The sequence below is a fragment of the Camelina sativa genome, chromosome 7 (genome assembly GCF_000633955.1).
Source record: "Camelina sativa cultivar DH55 chromosome 7, Cs, whole genome shotgun sequence".
Taxonomy (NCBI): domain Eukaryota; kingdom Viridiplantae; phylum Streptophyta; class Magnoliopsida; order Brassicales; family Brassicaceae; genus Camelina; species Camelina sativa.
In genome coordinates, this window is record NC_025691.1 from 13,283,567 (window position 1) to 13,299,235 (window position 15,669).

The 15,669-nt window shown below is 35.7% G+C and overlaps 2 protein-coding genes and 4 non-coding genes across 7 annotated transcripts; 2 read left to right on the forward strand and 4 right to left on the reverse strand.

Moving 5' to 3' along the window:
• TRNAY-GUA lies at positions 1,080–1,164 on the reverse strand. The gene is given in 2 exon segments: positions 1,080–1,115; positions 1,128–1,164. It is a non-coding gene; the product is annotated as a tRNA-Tyr (tRNA).
• TRNAS-AGA lies at positions 1,597–1,678 on the reverse strand. The gene has a single exon. It is a non-coding gene; the product is annotated as a tRNA-Ser (tRNA).
• TRNAY-GUA lies at positions 10,381–10,465 on the reverse strand. Its single transcript is given in 2 exon segments — positions 10,381–10,416; positions 10,429–10,465. It is a non-coding gene; the product is annotated as a tRNA-Tyr (tRNA).
• TRNAY-GUA lies at positions 10,571–10,655 on the reverse strand. Its single transcript is given in 2 exon segments — positions 10,571–10,606; positions 10,619–10,655. It is a non-coding gene; the product is annotated as a tRNA-Tyr (tRNA).
• On the forward strand, positions 12,310–15,212 carry LOC104701092 (aspartic proteinase-like). 2 transcript variants are annotated; one of them, XM_010416725.1, is made up of 11 exons: positions 12,310–12,391; positions 12,635–13,001; positions 13,096–13,156; positions 13,254–13,348; positions 13,441–13,641; positions 13,787–13,826; positions 13,911–13,975; positions 14,198–14,311; positions 14,495–14,721; positions 14,829–14,917; positions 15,004–15,212. In XM_010416725.1, exons 2-9 carry the CDS (start codon positions 12,642–12,644, stop codon positions 14,543–14,545), a joined length of 987 nt encoding a protein of 328 aa, XP_010415027.1. In that variant the 5' UTR covers positions 12,310–12,391; positions 12,635–12,641; the 3' UTR covers positions 14,546–14,721; positions 14,829–14,917; positions 15,004–15,212. The 2 variants fall into 2 exon arrangements, with proteins under 2 accessions (XP_010415027.1, XP_010415028.1); XM_010416726.1 differs by having other exon boundaries at positions 14,495–14,658.
• Positions 14,556–15,088, forward strand: LOC104704591 (aspartic proteinase-like). The gene is made up of 3 exons (XM_010420648.1): positions 14,556–14,721; positions 14,851–14,917; positions 15,004–15,088. Exons 1-3 carry the CDS (start codon positions 14,556–14,558, stop codon positions 15,086–15,088), a joined length of 318 nt encoding a protein of 105 aa, XP_010418950.1.

A 15,669-nucleotide genomic window follows, 5' to 3' on the forward strand; every position in this document is an offset into this window, starting at 1 on the left:
TTAAAGAATTATAAAACATTATCTGAATGCGAAACAATTTTTTTAATATATTTTATATGCATATAATATTGGGTTTTTATTATAAGATTATGTGCATGTAGATGATTCGACATAGTATTTCTAATCGAGTTTAAAAGTATGTAGAAGAATAGTAGAAAAAATGTGAGTTAATTAGTAAATTTAACGTTGTCATGTTGTGTTGCATTTTCATATCACAATTATATTTTACATAAAAATTACATGACCGAAAACCATTAAAACTCTATAACTCAACAATACACAATTTTTGAACTTACACGGACAATAATGAAAACGTGAACGGCAGGATTCGGACCTGCGCTGGCAAAGCCCACATGATTTCTTGTCATGCGCGATAACCACTCCGGCACGTCCACTCTTATACAAAAATAGACCTATCCATATACTATTCTCTTTCATAAATGCTGGTGTACAGTGAGAATTGTGGATTAGTCTAAGCATGACTCACTCGATTTATAATATAGTTAAGAATATGAAAACCACAACGCTTGTTCGGCTCTCTTTATGTTTCAAGAATCATAATACATTTTCTGAATTCGAAAACAATTTTTTTAAAGAGCTCCTTTGTTGATGTATTTTACATCTACTTATCTATCTGCATGTAATACGTAGATGTGGGCTATGATTGTTTATATTATTGGAAAATTAAGGCATACAAATCGTGGAAGAAAGTGGCAAAGGGTTCTTCACTACGCTTGTAGGAACGTTGACGATTCGTAAGCACTAGCCACGAGCCTTTAAATATAATTGTTCATATACAACTTTAATTTGATCTTTCAAAAACACTATGATCATATGGGTTTTTAAAGCATAGAATAGAGGAAAGCTCAAAGTATTTTTTTACTTAGTGTACTATAAAATCATTTCTTATGCTATCACAATTGTATAAACCTAAAACATACCAATCGAGTAAAAAAGGAATTCGATCAAAAGCTTTTGTTTAAGTCCTATTTTCTTGCCAGCGTGCATTGGTTAGATCCAATATTAAAAAAAAGATTAAAGGTCAGAACGCTATAAAAACCCAACATATGGGAGAAAATTCCGACCTACCGGATTCGAACCAGTGACCTAAGGATATTCTGCTTCAACTACAGTCCTCCGCTCTACCAACTGAGCTAAGGTCGGATTGTATTATACTTGATTCGTGTGTACTTTTCTAAATAATCTATGAACACAAAGATTTTCATATGTTTAGAATACACGAAATGAAAAAGGCTTTAGCCCATAAGATCCGACCTACCGGATTCGAACCAATGACCTAAGGATAATCTGCGTCTACTACAGTCCTCCGCTCTACCAACTGAGCTAAGGTTGGTTTTTATTATAATATTATGCGCATGTAGATGATTCGACATAGTACTTCTAATCGATTTGGAAAGTATGTAGAAGAGTAGTAGAAAAAAGGTGAGTTAATTAGTATATATAACGTTGTCATGTTGTGTTGCATTTTCATATCACAATTATATTTTACATTAAAATTACATGACGGAAAACCATTAAAAGCTCTATAACCCAACAATACACAATTTTAGAACTTACACGCACAATAAATGAAAACGTGAACGGCAGGATTCGAACCTGCGCGGGCAAAGCCCACATGATTTCTAGTCATGCCCAATAACCACTCCGGCACGTCCACTCTGAAGATGCAGCATTTGAACAAGTGATTGAACTACTTCATAATGGCTTGACACTAATACAAGAACAAAGTATCGAGTGGTGTATGGAGGCAATTATCAAGACTTATACAAGATTAAAAGGCACGAGAAGCTTCTAGAAGATCGAAGAACTTCATGTTTACAATTGGAATGTAAACATGAAGAAAGTGGGAAATTTCCTAAACCATAAAGAAAAAGGAAATTGTCTAAATTCCTATTAGGATTAGATTAGGTAGTTTGCTAATTAAATAGCTAATACCTAGATCTATAAATAGGGCTGCTATAGCTAGGCTGAGCTTGAGCACAAACAAGAGAGAGTTTTCTAGCTACTAAGTTTTAGTCTTTGGAAAAGAAAAGAGCTAAAAACTTAGAAAGAGCTTAGAGTTTCTTTGAGAGAACTTAGAGTTTCTTTGAGAGAACTTTTGAGAGAATAGGAAATTGTTTAGAACAAACTTGTAAAACAGATTTTCTATTAATCAAAATAAGAGTTTAAAGAAATTGTTATTCATTATTCAGATCTTAAAGTTCTCACACTTTCAATTGGTATCAGAGCAGCAAGATGGAGAGCTATGGAGATCTGATCAACAACAATAAAGTTGTCTTGGATGATGGAAACTATGGATTTTGGAAGTCAAGGATCAAATCCATAATAGGAGGCATCGATCGTCTTGCTTGGAAAACTGTGCTTGAAAAGTGGGAGGAACCAACGATCAAGGATGAATCAGGCAAGCGTATACCCAAACCCGAAGCTGACTGGACTGATAAAGAACAAAAGAGGTCTAAGTACAATTCTCGAGCTTTAAGCGCTATCCATTGTAGTGTTGGGAGAAAACAGTTCGAATTAATTCAGGGATGTGAAACTGCTAAAGAGGCATGAGATATTCTCCAGATTCATTACGAAGGTACTACAAAAGTACAAAGCTCGAGAAAAGACATGTTGGCTTCCAGATTCGAGAATCTAAGGATGGAGGAACATGAATCAATTTCAGACTTTAGTTCAAAGTTAAGTGCTCTAGCACAAGAAGCTTTAACACTTGGAAAAACTTATAAGGATCAGAAGCTAGTCAAAAAGTTTTTAAGGTGTCTTCCATCAAGATTCATGGGATACAAGACAGCTTTATCGGTGTGTCATGACTTAGATAGTCTTAGTTATGGTGAAGTAGTCGGAATGCTCCAAGCACATGAGATGGAACTTAATGGAATTAAGAAACCAAAAGGGATAGTACTGGCTGTTAGCAAAGACGTACCTGATCATGGAGAAGAAGATGCTGTAAGTTTGCTTGTTATAAGATTTGATCGAGCGTGAAGAAGGATAGAACAAGGAAAAGGTCAAAAGAAGAATAGTTCGTTCAAAAGAACTGGCGATGACAAAAAGGCCGATATGCAGTGTCATGAGTGTATGGGATTTGGACACTTTATTCGTGAATGTCCCACGATTAGATTACGTGATGCAAAATATACAATCTGCAAGGGTACTGGACATACACATGATGATTGTGTGGGCAATTCTAAGGGTAGGAAGGAGAAATCTATGATCAGTATTGAAGATGACTCAGATAATGATAGCAGCAGTGAAGAAGAGCTCATAAATTTAGTGGCTATGGTGGGAATCACTGAGTTTGAAAACGGAGAAGAAGTAACTGATTCAGAATCAGAAGGATAAGATGTTCTTGATATTGGTCAAAACTATAAAGAAGTAAGAGAAACACTTATTGCCTTAGGAAAAGAGAAACTTCGTCTTGAAGCACTTGTGATAGCTCTACAAAATGAGTTAGTACATGAGAAAAAAATTGCTAAAGACTCGCTGGATCTGATGAAAGAAAAATTGGTTCTGTCAGCAAAAGCAGATAAGCTTGAAGAAGAGATGGGTAAAGAAAAGAAGAAATCTTCAGAATTACAATCTGAATTAGATCAGCAACATAGGAAGATTCATATGTTTGCAGGAACAAAGCAACTTGACAAGATCTTGAGCTATGGGAGAACTGAGAAAACTCATAGAGGATTAGGTTTTACAGAAAACAGAGAGGCTAAATCGAAGATAACCAAGTTTGTATCTGCTGGAATACACGATGTTGAGAATGAAGTATCTACCCCCAATAAGTCTTTTAGCTGCTATTTCTGTGGAAAAATTGGGCACTATAAACGGTATTGCTACAAATTTTGGGCTAAAGTTAGTAATTTGAGGCATCAAGGAAGATTTTTGTGGAATGGAGTAAGAAGACAGATTTGGATGAAGAAAGCTGATCTATATCAATCAGGACCAACTATGGCTTCTGGATCAACTATGGTTTCTGAATCAGGATTTAGGTGCAACATGGCCATGATTACAGAGGAAAAAGAAGATTTTGAACCTTGGTTCTTTGATAGTGGATGTTCTAGACACATGACTGGAACCAAGAGCAACCTACATAATATTAAGAAACTGAAAGGAGGTACAGTAACCTTTAGAGATGGGAGTCATGGTTTCATACAAGGCAAAGGTACAACACGTGATGCAGATTTTCCACAACTCGTGAATGTCTATCTAGTCCAAGGATTACATGCTAATTTGATAAGTATTAGTCAATTATGTGATGAAGGATTATCAGTTTTGTTTACAAAGACAGATTGCAAAGCATTGGATGAATCAGGTAATGTCAAGTTGTATGGTGTAAGATCAGGAAACAATTGCTACATGTGGGAGAAAAATGCAATTAAGTGTTACAGTGCACAAGGAAGTATATATCTCTGGCATCAACGACTTGGTCATATGAATACAAGAAATCTTACAACTCTTGTGAATAAAGAAATCATTCGAGGAGTACCCAAGCTTAAAGGAGAAGAGAACATTGTGTGTGGACCTTGCAATCAGGGAAAACAAGTTAAAATCCAACATAAAAAGGTTCCTGATGTACAATCAAAGTCGGTTCTGGACCTGATTCACATGGATTTGATGGGACCCATGCAGGTTGAAAGTTTAGCAGGGAAGAAGTATGTGTTTGTGCTAGTTGATGATTATTCTAGGTACACATGGGTTCGGTTTATTCGTGAGAAGTCAGATACGGTAGATAGTTTCAAGATTTTGGCACTGCAATTGCTTAATGAACGAGGTGGAATCAAGAAAATACGAAGTGATCATGGTGGAGAGTTTCAAAATGAGGCTATGAAAGAATTCTGTGAACAACATGGAATTGCACATCGATTCTCAGCACCAAGAACTCCACAATAGAATGGAGTAGTAGAAAGGAAAAATAGAACACTTCAGGAAATGGCAAGAGCAATGATCCATGGAAATAAGGTTCCTAAAAAATTTTGGGCTGAAGCATTGAACACCGCATGTTACATTGTGAACAGAGTCTATGTACGAAGAGATACGACAAAAACGCCTTATGAATTGTGGAAAGGGAAAACACCAAATCTGAGCTACTTTCATGTCTTTGGTTGCAAGTGTTACATTCTAAATGACAAGGATTATCTTGGTAAATTTGATTCTAGAAGTGATAAAGGCATGTTTTTAGGGTATGCTGAGAGTAGTACAGCATTTAGAGTATACAACAGACGTACAGGTCTTATTATGGAATTAGTCAATGTTGTCTTTGATGATAAATCTGTAGCTGTACGAGATGATGATGATTCAGACAGTGATGCAGAATCCGTAAGTATAAGTGAAACACGCAATGATCATTCTGAATCAAACAGTTCTGCTCTTGTTCCGAAACCAGAAGAAGTTCAACAAGTACATAAGAATCATTCAATGTCTGATGTTATTGGTGATTTGAACGAGAAGATGAAGACTCGAGGAGTTAAGATTGACTTTAAGAAGATGACAAGTAATTTTACAATTCTGGAAACAGTCTTCTATGAGTGTTTTGTGTCAATGATTGAACCAAAGAATCATATAGAGGCTGTTCTGGATGATTTTTGGATTATTTCTATGGAAGAAGAACTAGAACAGTTTGAACGTAATGATGTTTGGGAGCTGGTTCGTAGACCAGTTGATGTAAATATCATTGGAACTAAATGGATTTTCAAGAACAAGATTGATGAGAATGGAGTTGTGGTTCGCAATAAAGCAAGGTTAGTTGCACAAGGGTATACTCAGATTGAAGGAGTGGATTTTGAAGAAACGTTTGCTCTTGTGGCAAGACTTGAATCTATAAGATTGTTTCTAGGAATGGCATGTATTATGAACTTCAAAGTTTTCCAGATGGACGTCAAGAGTGCTTTTCTGAATGGGATTCTACAAGAAGAGGTATATGTTGAACAACCCAAAGGTTTTGAAGATCCAGTTAGGCCGGATTATGTTTACAAATTAAAGAAAGCACTTTATGGATTAAAGCAAGCTCCAAGAGCTTGGTATGAAAGGCTAACCAGATTTTTCATGGAAAAAGGCTATGACAGAGGTAGTGTAGACAAGACATTGCTTGTCTTAGAGCAAGAAGTTGATATCATGATGGTTCAGATTTATGTTGATGAAATTATTTTTGGAAGTACTTCAAGGGAGTTAGTGGATAGGTTTGTGAGTAGTATGACACAAGAATTTGAGATGATTCTGGTTGGAGAATTAAAGTATTTTCTCGGGTTGCAAATTACACAGTCAGATCAAGGAATTTTTATTTCACAAAGTACCTATGCTAGACAACTTCTTAAAAAATTTCAGATGGATAAGTGCAAAGAAGCTTTGATACCTATGAGTACTTCACTGAAACTATCAAAAGATGTTGATGGTAAGGATGTAGATGTCAAGCAGTATAGAGGAATGATTGGGAGTTTGGTATATCTTACTGCTAGTAGACCAGATTTGAGTTTTAGTGTGGGGGTATGTGCAAGGTTTCAGTCAAAACCAAAACAGTCTCATCTTGAAGCAGTCAAGCGAATTATCAAGTATGTCAAAGGAACTGTTGATTTTGGGATTTGGTACTCTAAAGGTTCAAACAAAGGGTTGGTTGGTTATTGTGATGCAGACTATGCAGGAAGTGTAACCGATCGGAAGAGTACAAGTGGAGGTTGTTTTTTTCTAGGTAACAATCTAATAGCCTGGTTGAGTAAGAAACAAAATTCAGTGTCTTTGTCTACAGCTGAATCAGAATATATAGCTATGGGGAGTTGTTGTACTCAATTGTTATGGATGAAGCATATGTCAGCAGATTATGGTATGGAATCAGGAGTGCTACAAGTGTATTGTGACAACAGGAGTGCAATTGATATCTCTAAAAATCCAGTTCAACATTCAAGAACCAAGCACATTGATGTGAGACATCACTTTATCAGAGAATTGGTTGAAGGAAAGCAAGTTTTGATTGAGCATGTTGATACTAAAGAACAGCTAGCAGATATTTTCACCAAAGCTTTAGATTTTAATCGTTTTTCGTTCTTGCGAAATTCGATTGGTGTTTGTGAGATGTGAATTATTCACAAGACCAGAGCTGGTACAGGAGGAGATAGGGTTGATAAAGCTGGTATCGCTCCAATTCAATTAGTATTGGGTTATTGATTTTGGTTATGGTTTAGTGGAATCTGAGATATCTGGCTGAGATATTAGAAAAGATTTATCGAGATATGAGCGGATTTTCTGGTTTTTGAATGAAAAAAAGGAAAAAAAATATTTGTTTTGTGATTTACAAAATAAGAAGAGGAAAGTCTAAGAATCTCTACTTCGTGTGTGTCGAAAAAAAAAAGGAAAAAAACTTAATAGAAAGAAGGAGGAACGAATCGGAGATGGTAGGTGCAACTCGAAGTGGATTAGTGCGAAGAGCAAGGAAGTCGGAGATGTCTCGAGATGATGGGGCTGTCAATCGACCTCAATTGGTTGATGATTCAAGTGATGATGAAGAAGTTCAACCAAGGATTGTGCCGTATGGATCCGATAGCGATAATGATTCATCTAAAGGTGAATCGGAGAAGAATCAAGTAGATCAAGGGGTAGATGATCTCTACGGAGAAGATCCGATGGATAACGAGGTGGAATTCGTTGGCAAGAGTAAAGAGAAGGATCCTGTTTCGGAGTCTGATGCAGAAATTGGGTTTGGAGAACTCTCTGTACAAGAGCAGATTGAGAGACATGCAGAGAAGCAGAGGAGCAAGAAACAGAGAGAGATAGCATCCGCTAGCAAGAAGAAATCGGCTTGCAAGTCAAAACGACCAAGATCCGCAGAACCAAGTGCTAGAAATGTTCGGGCTAAATCTGGGTTTCATTCTGACGTGTTTATCTCCAAAGCAACCAAATTAAGGTATGCTCAGTTATTTTCTAGGAAATTTACGGCTGAAAGACAATTGGATATGTCTCGAACGGATGAATTTGGGTTCATTGAAAAGATATCATCATTAGGACTTGGAGCTACAGTTGATGATCCTTCTATTTATGTCAAAGAGATTATTTGTGAATTCTATGCCAACTTGCCAAATGGAAAGGCTAGGGAAAGTGTTCAAGTGTCTGTAAGGGGACATTGGTATGAATTTTCTCCTAAGGCGATTAATCAAGCTTTTAGTATTATGCCTTTGACTAAAGCTGAGAAGAAAGCTGATGCAGCAGTAGATAAGTTGAGTAACGATGAACTTGCAGAGTTTTTAAGTGGTGAAGACAAGTCGACTTGGGCTAATTTAAAATTTGCGGATCTACCTGAGGAAAGTGCAGCTCTTTTAATGTTGGCAGCATACAATTGGGTTCCCTCGAAACACAGGAATCATCTTTCGGTTAAACGAGCTCGGGTCGTTTATAAGATTATCAAGGGCATTCGGTTTGATTTTGGGCAGTTAATTTATAATCAGATTATGAACATAAGTTGGACAGATCCTACTCGCTATGTGGTATTTCCAGGAACAATCTTCGAAACTCTTAGAGTTCAAAAAGGTCCGCTTGAGTGGTCAGATGAAGAAGAGGATGTGTATGCTGAGTTTTATACAAAGGACGCCATAACAGGTCATATCTATGATATGAAGCATAATCTGATTCCAGAATGTGATGAACCGATGCAAAAATCACCAGTTGGAAGACAAGCTGAAGAAGGGTCTTCTTCTGCATCTGAGGTTGTTCAGTTGGGTAGTATACGCATGCCGCATATTGGTCAGGATAGTGCAGAGATTTCATATGAAGCATTGGTCGATACTGCTCAAGCTCTTCAGAGCCTTACTGATGTAGTTCACAGGTTGATTTAGAATCATCCATTGTCAAGAATGCTTTAGTGATTTTTAACTGTTGTGCTCACAAGCAGGGGGAGAAAGCCTCTGGATCTGATATTCTGGGAGAGCTACAAGTATGGGGGAGCTACAGTTCTGGGGGAGCAGTGTTTTATTTTGTTTATCAAAACTATTTTGAAAACGTTTGAGTTCATTTGTCAGCTGGTTTGTTGTTCTGCAAACTTATATGACATTTATGTGTTAAGGATTTTCAGTTTATTCAAGGTTTCATTTAGATGATTTTGAATGCATGAAAAAGAATTAAAGTGCAGATGCTTGTGAAGCACAAAGTCAAAAAGGGGGAGATTGAAGATGCAACATTTGAACAAGTGATTGAACTACTTCAGAAGGGCTTGACATTAATACAAGAACAGAGTATCGAGTGGTCTATGGAGGCAATTATCAAGACTTATACAAGATTAAAAGGCACGAGAAGCTTCTAGAAGATCGAAGAACTTCATGTTTACAATTGGAATGTAAACATGAAAAAGTGGGAAATTTCCTAAACCATAAAGAAAAAGGAAATTGTTTAAATTCCTATTAGGATTATATTAGGTAGTTTTCTAATTAAATAGCTAATACCTAGATCTATAAATAGGGGTGCTATAGCTAGCCTGAGCTTGAGCACAAACAAGAGAGAGTTTTCTAGCTACTAAGTTTTAGTCTTTGGAAAAAAAAAGTGCTAAGAACTTAGAAAGAACTTAGAGTTTCTTTGAGAGAACTTTTGAGAGAATAGGAAATTGTTTAGAACAAACTTATAAAACTGATTTTCTATTAATCAAAAGAAGAGTTTAAAGAAATTGTTATTCATTATTCAGATCTTAAAGTTCTCACACTTTCACACTCTTATACAAAAATAGACCTATCCATATACTATTCTCTTTCATAAATGCTGGTGTACAGTGAGAATTGTGGATTAGTCTAAGCATGACTCACTCGATTTATAATATAGTTAAGAATATGAAAACCACAACGCTTGTTCGGCTCTCTTTATGTTTCAAGAATCATAATACATTTTCTGAATTCGAAAACAATTTTTCTGAAGAGTTCCCTTGTTGATGTATTTTACATCTACTTATCTATCTGCATGTAATACGTAGATGTGGGCTATGATTGTTTATATTATTGGAAAATTAAGGCATACAAATCGTGGAAGAAAGTGGCAAAGGGTTCTTCACTACGCTTGTAGGAACGTTGACAATTTGTAAGCACTAGCCACGAGCCTTTAAATATTATTGTTCATATACAACTTTAATTTGATCTTTCAAAAACACTATGATCATATGGGTTTTTAAAGCATAGAATAGAGGAAAGCTCAAAGTATTTTTTTACTTAGTGTACTATAAAATCCATTTCGTATGCTATCACAATTGTATAAACCTAAAACATACCAATCGAGTAAAAAAAGAATTCTATCAAAAGCTTTTGTTTAAGTCCTATTTTCTTGCCAGCGTGCATTGGTTAGATCCAATATTCAAAAAAGAGTAAAGGTCACAACGCTATAAAAACCCAACATATGGGAGAAAATTCCGACCTACCGGATTCGAACCAGTGACCTAAGGATATTCTGCTTCAACTACAGTCCTCCGCTCTACCAACTGAGCTAAGGTCGGATTGTATTATACTTGATTCGTGTGTACTTTTCTAAATAATCTATGAACACAAAGATTTTCATAAGTTTAGAATACACGAAATGAAAAAGGCTTTAGCCCATAAGATCCGACCTACCGGATTCGAACCAGTGACCTAAGGATAATCTGCGTCTACTACAGTCCTCCGCTCTACCAACTGAGCTAAGGTCGGTTTTTATTATAAGATTATGCGCATGTAGATGATTCGACATAGTAATTCTAATGGATTTGGAAAGTATGTAGAGGAGTAGTAGAAAAAAGGTGAGTTAATTAGTATATGTAACGTTGTCATGTTGTGTTGCATTTTCATATCACAATTATATTTTACATTAAAATTACATGACGGAAAACAATTAAAAACTGACAGGTACCGAGCCGCTTCGGTTGATTTGGAAACAGGAGCAGGTTCATACTTTCTCCGAAGCAAAAGCGATGTTCTTGCGCTACAATTTCATCAATCGGTAAAGTTCTCTTAAGTTAAGCTCCAAGATGCATCATTTTCTAGCGGCTCAATACTGTTTCCAACTCTTAGTTGGTATCTGTTCATTCAGTTGTCTCTCTTAATTGAATAATAACTCGAGGCTCAAGTTACTGTCTGACTCTCCGTTCTGACAAGTTAAAAGTCATCATGTCTTCAGTTTTTACTGATGGACACTTCTACTTCTTTTTTCCCCAGGGAAACATTGTTCAGTGCGGACTCAGAAATGGAGCCATTGTGTCAGTTGATCTGAAGACCGTTTCCAAGGCTCACCAGACACCAGATACGATATCAGTCATCAAGTAAAACCGGTCAAACTACTAAAAATAAACAATGGTTTGAGGTATTGCTAAGATCATATAACGACTTTGTTATGGTCCCAACTTTTCATCTTCTTCTCTTGAGCTTTCCTTGCAAAATTCATGAGCACAGGCTACAAAAAGATCGAAGTCCTTTTTAATATAACACATCACACCGTGTACACAAATGACAAACCATTCAAAAAAGTAATAATCCTACGTATTAGACTATAGAGTCAAGCAATATTTGACTCTTTTATTCAGATATATATATATATAACAGAAGAAGATAAGAAACTTGCAGTTTCAGAGCAGAGAGAAACTCTTTAGAAGGAACAAGCTACTATATATTCAGGTTCAGTTCTCGCAGTATCGCTGCTTGTACATCCTGCTCGTGTTTCGTATTGTCATCTTTATTATTGTTATATTTAGGATCTTCATCGAAGTGAGATAAGTTTTTAACGTGACTTGTCTTGTAACCGAATTAATTGTTCATTTCTCTATATTGTTTTACTACAATGCTCTGTTTATCAATCAATACTTTTCTTTGCGTTTGCTTGTTCTTCCAATTTTCCTTTTTTTTCTTAGAAAATCTCCTACAATCTCCCATAGAAATCTCATACAATCCAATTTTCTATTAAAAAACAATCTAACAATTCCACCCAATATTCTAAAAACTCACATAAATCTCTCAAAATCCAAAATTTATTAAATTCCCCAAAGTCTTTTAAAATCTTAATTCAATATCCCCCTCTAAGATTTTTACTTTCTCAAACTACGTTTGTAAACTTTTATCCCCGGGTTGGGCAATCAACCGTGGAGTTATATTTTAATTTTAATGTTTGGTTGAAAAAAAAAAGACAAATTCTGAAAAAAAAAATAGTTTTATTTTTCAACTACAAAAATTGATTATAAGATTAAAAAAAAAAACAATAACTAAAATATTTTATCTTTTGGTTCACATTAACAAAAAAAAAAATTCATTTTCACTAGACCAAGAAAATATCTACACGATAACAAATAAGAGAGTGTAGTGTATGATAAAACAAAAAACCCAAAATTATTGGAAACTAAAGAAGGATTTGCTCTTCCTCATAGAGAAGTTCAGGCAAGGCCTTTTTTCCTCTTCAGGTTTGTTTTTCCATGACTCTTTTAAAGTTTTAAATCCAATCTCTCTTTCAGTTTTGGTCTCTCTCTCTGTTACTACTATACATGGCTTGATTCCTTACTGTTTCTTTTCCACATCTTAAATTTACTTTTTAAGTTGCTTCAAGAACTGATGAGTTTCTAGTCTTAAGTTAATTTATGAAATCCAGAACGAGAAACGAGATACCAATGATTCTTTAATTTCCACCGTGAAATTGATGATGACAGGATAAAGATGGTTTCCTCTGAAACACGAAACAAACTTATCCATCAAGCCACTTGTTTCTGTCTGTTAGCAATCTTGATTCATCCAACAACCTCCAGTGATCTGTTTCGTGTTGGTCTGAAGAAGAGACGGCTTGAGCTCGATGATATCAGGAAGCTGAAATATTCACAACACCCCACCACAGATGACCAGTCTTTTGCTGTTGTAGGAGGTGATTCTAGTGAACAAAACCAGGTGATTCTTAAAAACTTCTTGGATGCTCAATACTACGGAGTTATTGGAATTGGAACGCCTTCGCAGGAATTTGAAGTTATATTCGATACTGGAAGTTCCAATCTCTGGGTTCCATCTTCAAAATGCTACTTCTCTGTGAGTTTCTTGAACTTTGTGCTTTACACAGTCTCTCCTTGGGCGTATGTTGTCTCTTCTTGACTGTCTTGTATATGTTTGTGTTCTTGATCAGCTGGCTTGTTATCTCCATCCCAAGTACAAGTCAACGAAATCCAAAACATACACCAAGAATGGTATGTAATTTCTATTGAATTATTTTAATAGTCTATTAGAACCAATAGTAATCATATAACCAAACTTGTTATCTTTAAATCACGTTTTGAGTAACAGGAAAGACGTGTACAATAACTTATGGGTCGGGGTTGATCTCTGGCTTCTTTAGTGAGGACAATGTGAAAGTTGGTGATCTTGTAGTTAAGAATCAGGTTTGGATTTGTGTTTTCCCCTTTTAAACTCATCTGGTTTGTAATGAAATCACATTCTCATTACACTTAAATCTTCCTCAAAAAAAATTCAGGAGTTTATCGAAGCTACAAGCGAAGGGAGTCTTTCTTTTCTCCTTGGAAAGTTTGATGGTCTACTCGGGTTAGGATTTCAGGAGATTTCAGTCGGAAATGCCGTACCAAGTTTTCACAACATGGTGGATCAAGGTGTTGATCCGGCCCACTTCAAAGGCAACCACACCTATGTCCCTGTCATTAGAGAAGGCTATTGGCAGGTGAGAAGACACTATATATAAGTTTCCAAATTAATTAAAACGTTGGTATATAACTCGGTAGGCGCATGTCCCTTATATGTTATTGTTGGTCTTGTCACACTTTTACTGTGAGATCCTAACATAAGTTTTTTTTCATGTTTTTCAGTTTAACATGGGAGATATCTTAGTCGGTAACAACTCAACTGGTAAATCTAGCTCATCAGCTAAACTACATACGCTAAATGTTTTAGTCATGTGCGGGTCATGATATCGTAAACTATCATGCGTAGGTTTTTGTGAGCAAGGTTGTGCTGCAATTATGAACTCAGGAACTTCACTACTTGCTGGACCAACTGTAAGAAAATCATTTGTTTTTAATCTCTTAATCTCTCTATGCGTAATTTTTGGTGGGTGTCTAAAGATTTTTAAGAATTAATTTTATTGTTATTTAATTATGAGTATGTTTAGAGTGTGCAAAAATGTCTTTACTAAAAAATGACCAATTAATGAAGATGCTCATAGTGTCATTAAACTTGACAGCATATTTTGTCTAATTGAAAATTGGTCTCCATTTCAGACTGTTATCACGCAAATTAACCACGCAATTGGCGCTGAGGGCATTGTAAGCGCGGAGTGCAAGGGTGTTGTCTCTCAATACGGAGAAATGATATGGGATCTTTTAGTATCAAAGGTAAAATGTTATCGTCACTTTTACACATTACACTCTTCAACAGTATAACAGAAAAGTTTTTATGTTACCTCGTCAAGTGTGTAAAGAGCTCGGTCTCTGCGTTTTCGGACAAGAGTATGTGAGAAATCTTTCAAAGAAAAAACAAACTACACATCGGTATTAAATCAATCTTGATGTGTGCAGGACGGGAATAAAAACAGTGGTGGAGAAAGAAACATCATCACTTCTATGTGAAGTTTGTGAGATGACTGTTGTTTGGGTTCAAACAAAACTGAAACTGAATGAAACCAAAGAGAAAGCGTTTGAATACGTAAACCAGCTTTGTGAGAGCCTTCCAAGTCCCGCAGGTGAATCAATTATCGACTGCAAGAACATCGAAAACATGCCAAATGTTACATTCACAATTGGAGGTCTCACACCTCAACAATTTAAGAAAAAGACTTACATTATATATCTTACGCTTTTCTAAGAAGTGTTCATATATTAATAGTCTCTTTGCTGCTTTTGAATGTTTTAGTACATTCTCAAAACTGGAGTAGGCTATGCTGAGATGTGCATAAGCGGGTTTTCGGCTTACGATTTGCCTCCACCGACTGGTCCTCTCTGGTAAGCTGGGATGATTTCTACTTTTTTTTCTCCATTTTTGGTTTAAGAGTCTTTTGAGGTCAAGACTGTCTCTTAATTATACACAGGATTATTGGGGATGTCTTTATGGGAGCCTACCACACCGTATTTGATTCAGAAAATCTTCAAATCGGAATCGCAGAAGCTACATAAACTTATGTACACCAGTTTATCTATGTATGGTTATCCGTATATATAAGTACGTTATGTATCGATGACTCCATGTAATAATCTCTATCAGAACTTTTAAGATAATATAGTTACGTACGTACGTTCCTATAATGTTATAAAAAAAATTTGTCAGTCTTTAGATGTAATGTTCATACAACTAAGAGTTTATATCACGTATGTAATAATATCATCAATCTTCCAAACCCGTTTATAATCCCTAAAATGGTTCAGACCTCATTGCACAAACTAGAATCATAATAACAATTTTGGATATATACTTGCTAAAATTTACAAACCTAAGGTCATCTCCATTAAAGTATCTTAACATGGCAAAAAGTTTGCTATATAAACAAGACAGGTCAAACATTACAAACTGAATCCATAAGCGCAACATGAAAAAAGAATCTGAAAACCAACATTGTTGAAAAACAAAAGAACAAATTATAAAAGAAAAAAGAAAAAAAAAACAGAACCATTTTTGTTTGTTTTGGTTGTGGACTAGTACTTGGTGAGAAGAACGATGATAGCATATACCATAAATTTATTAAAAAAAAAAAAAAAAA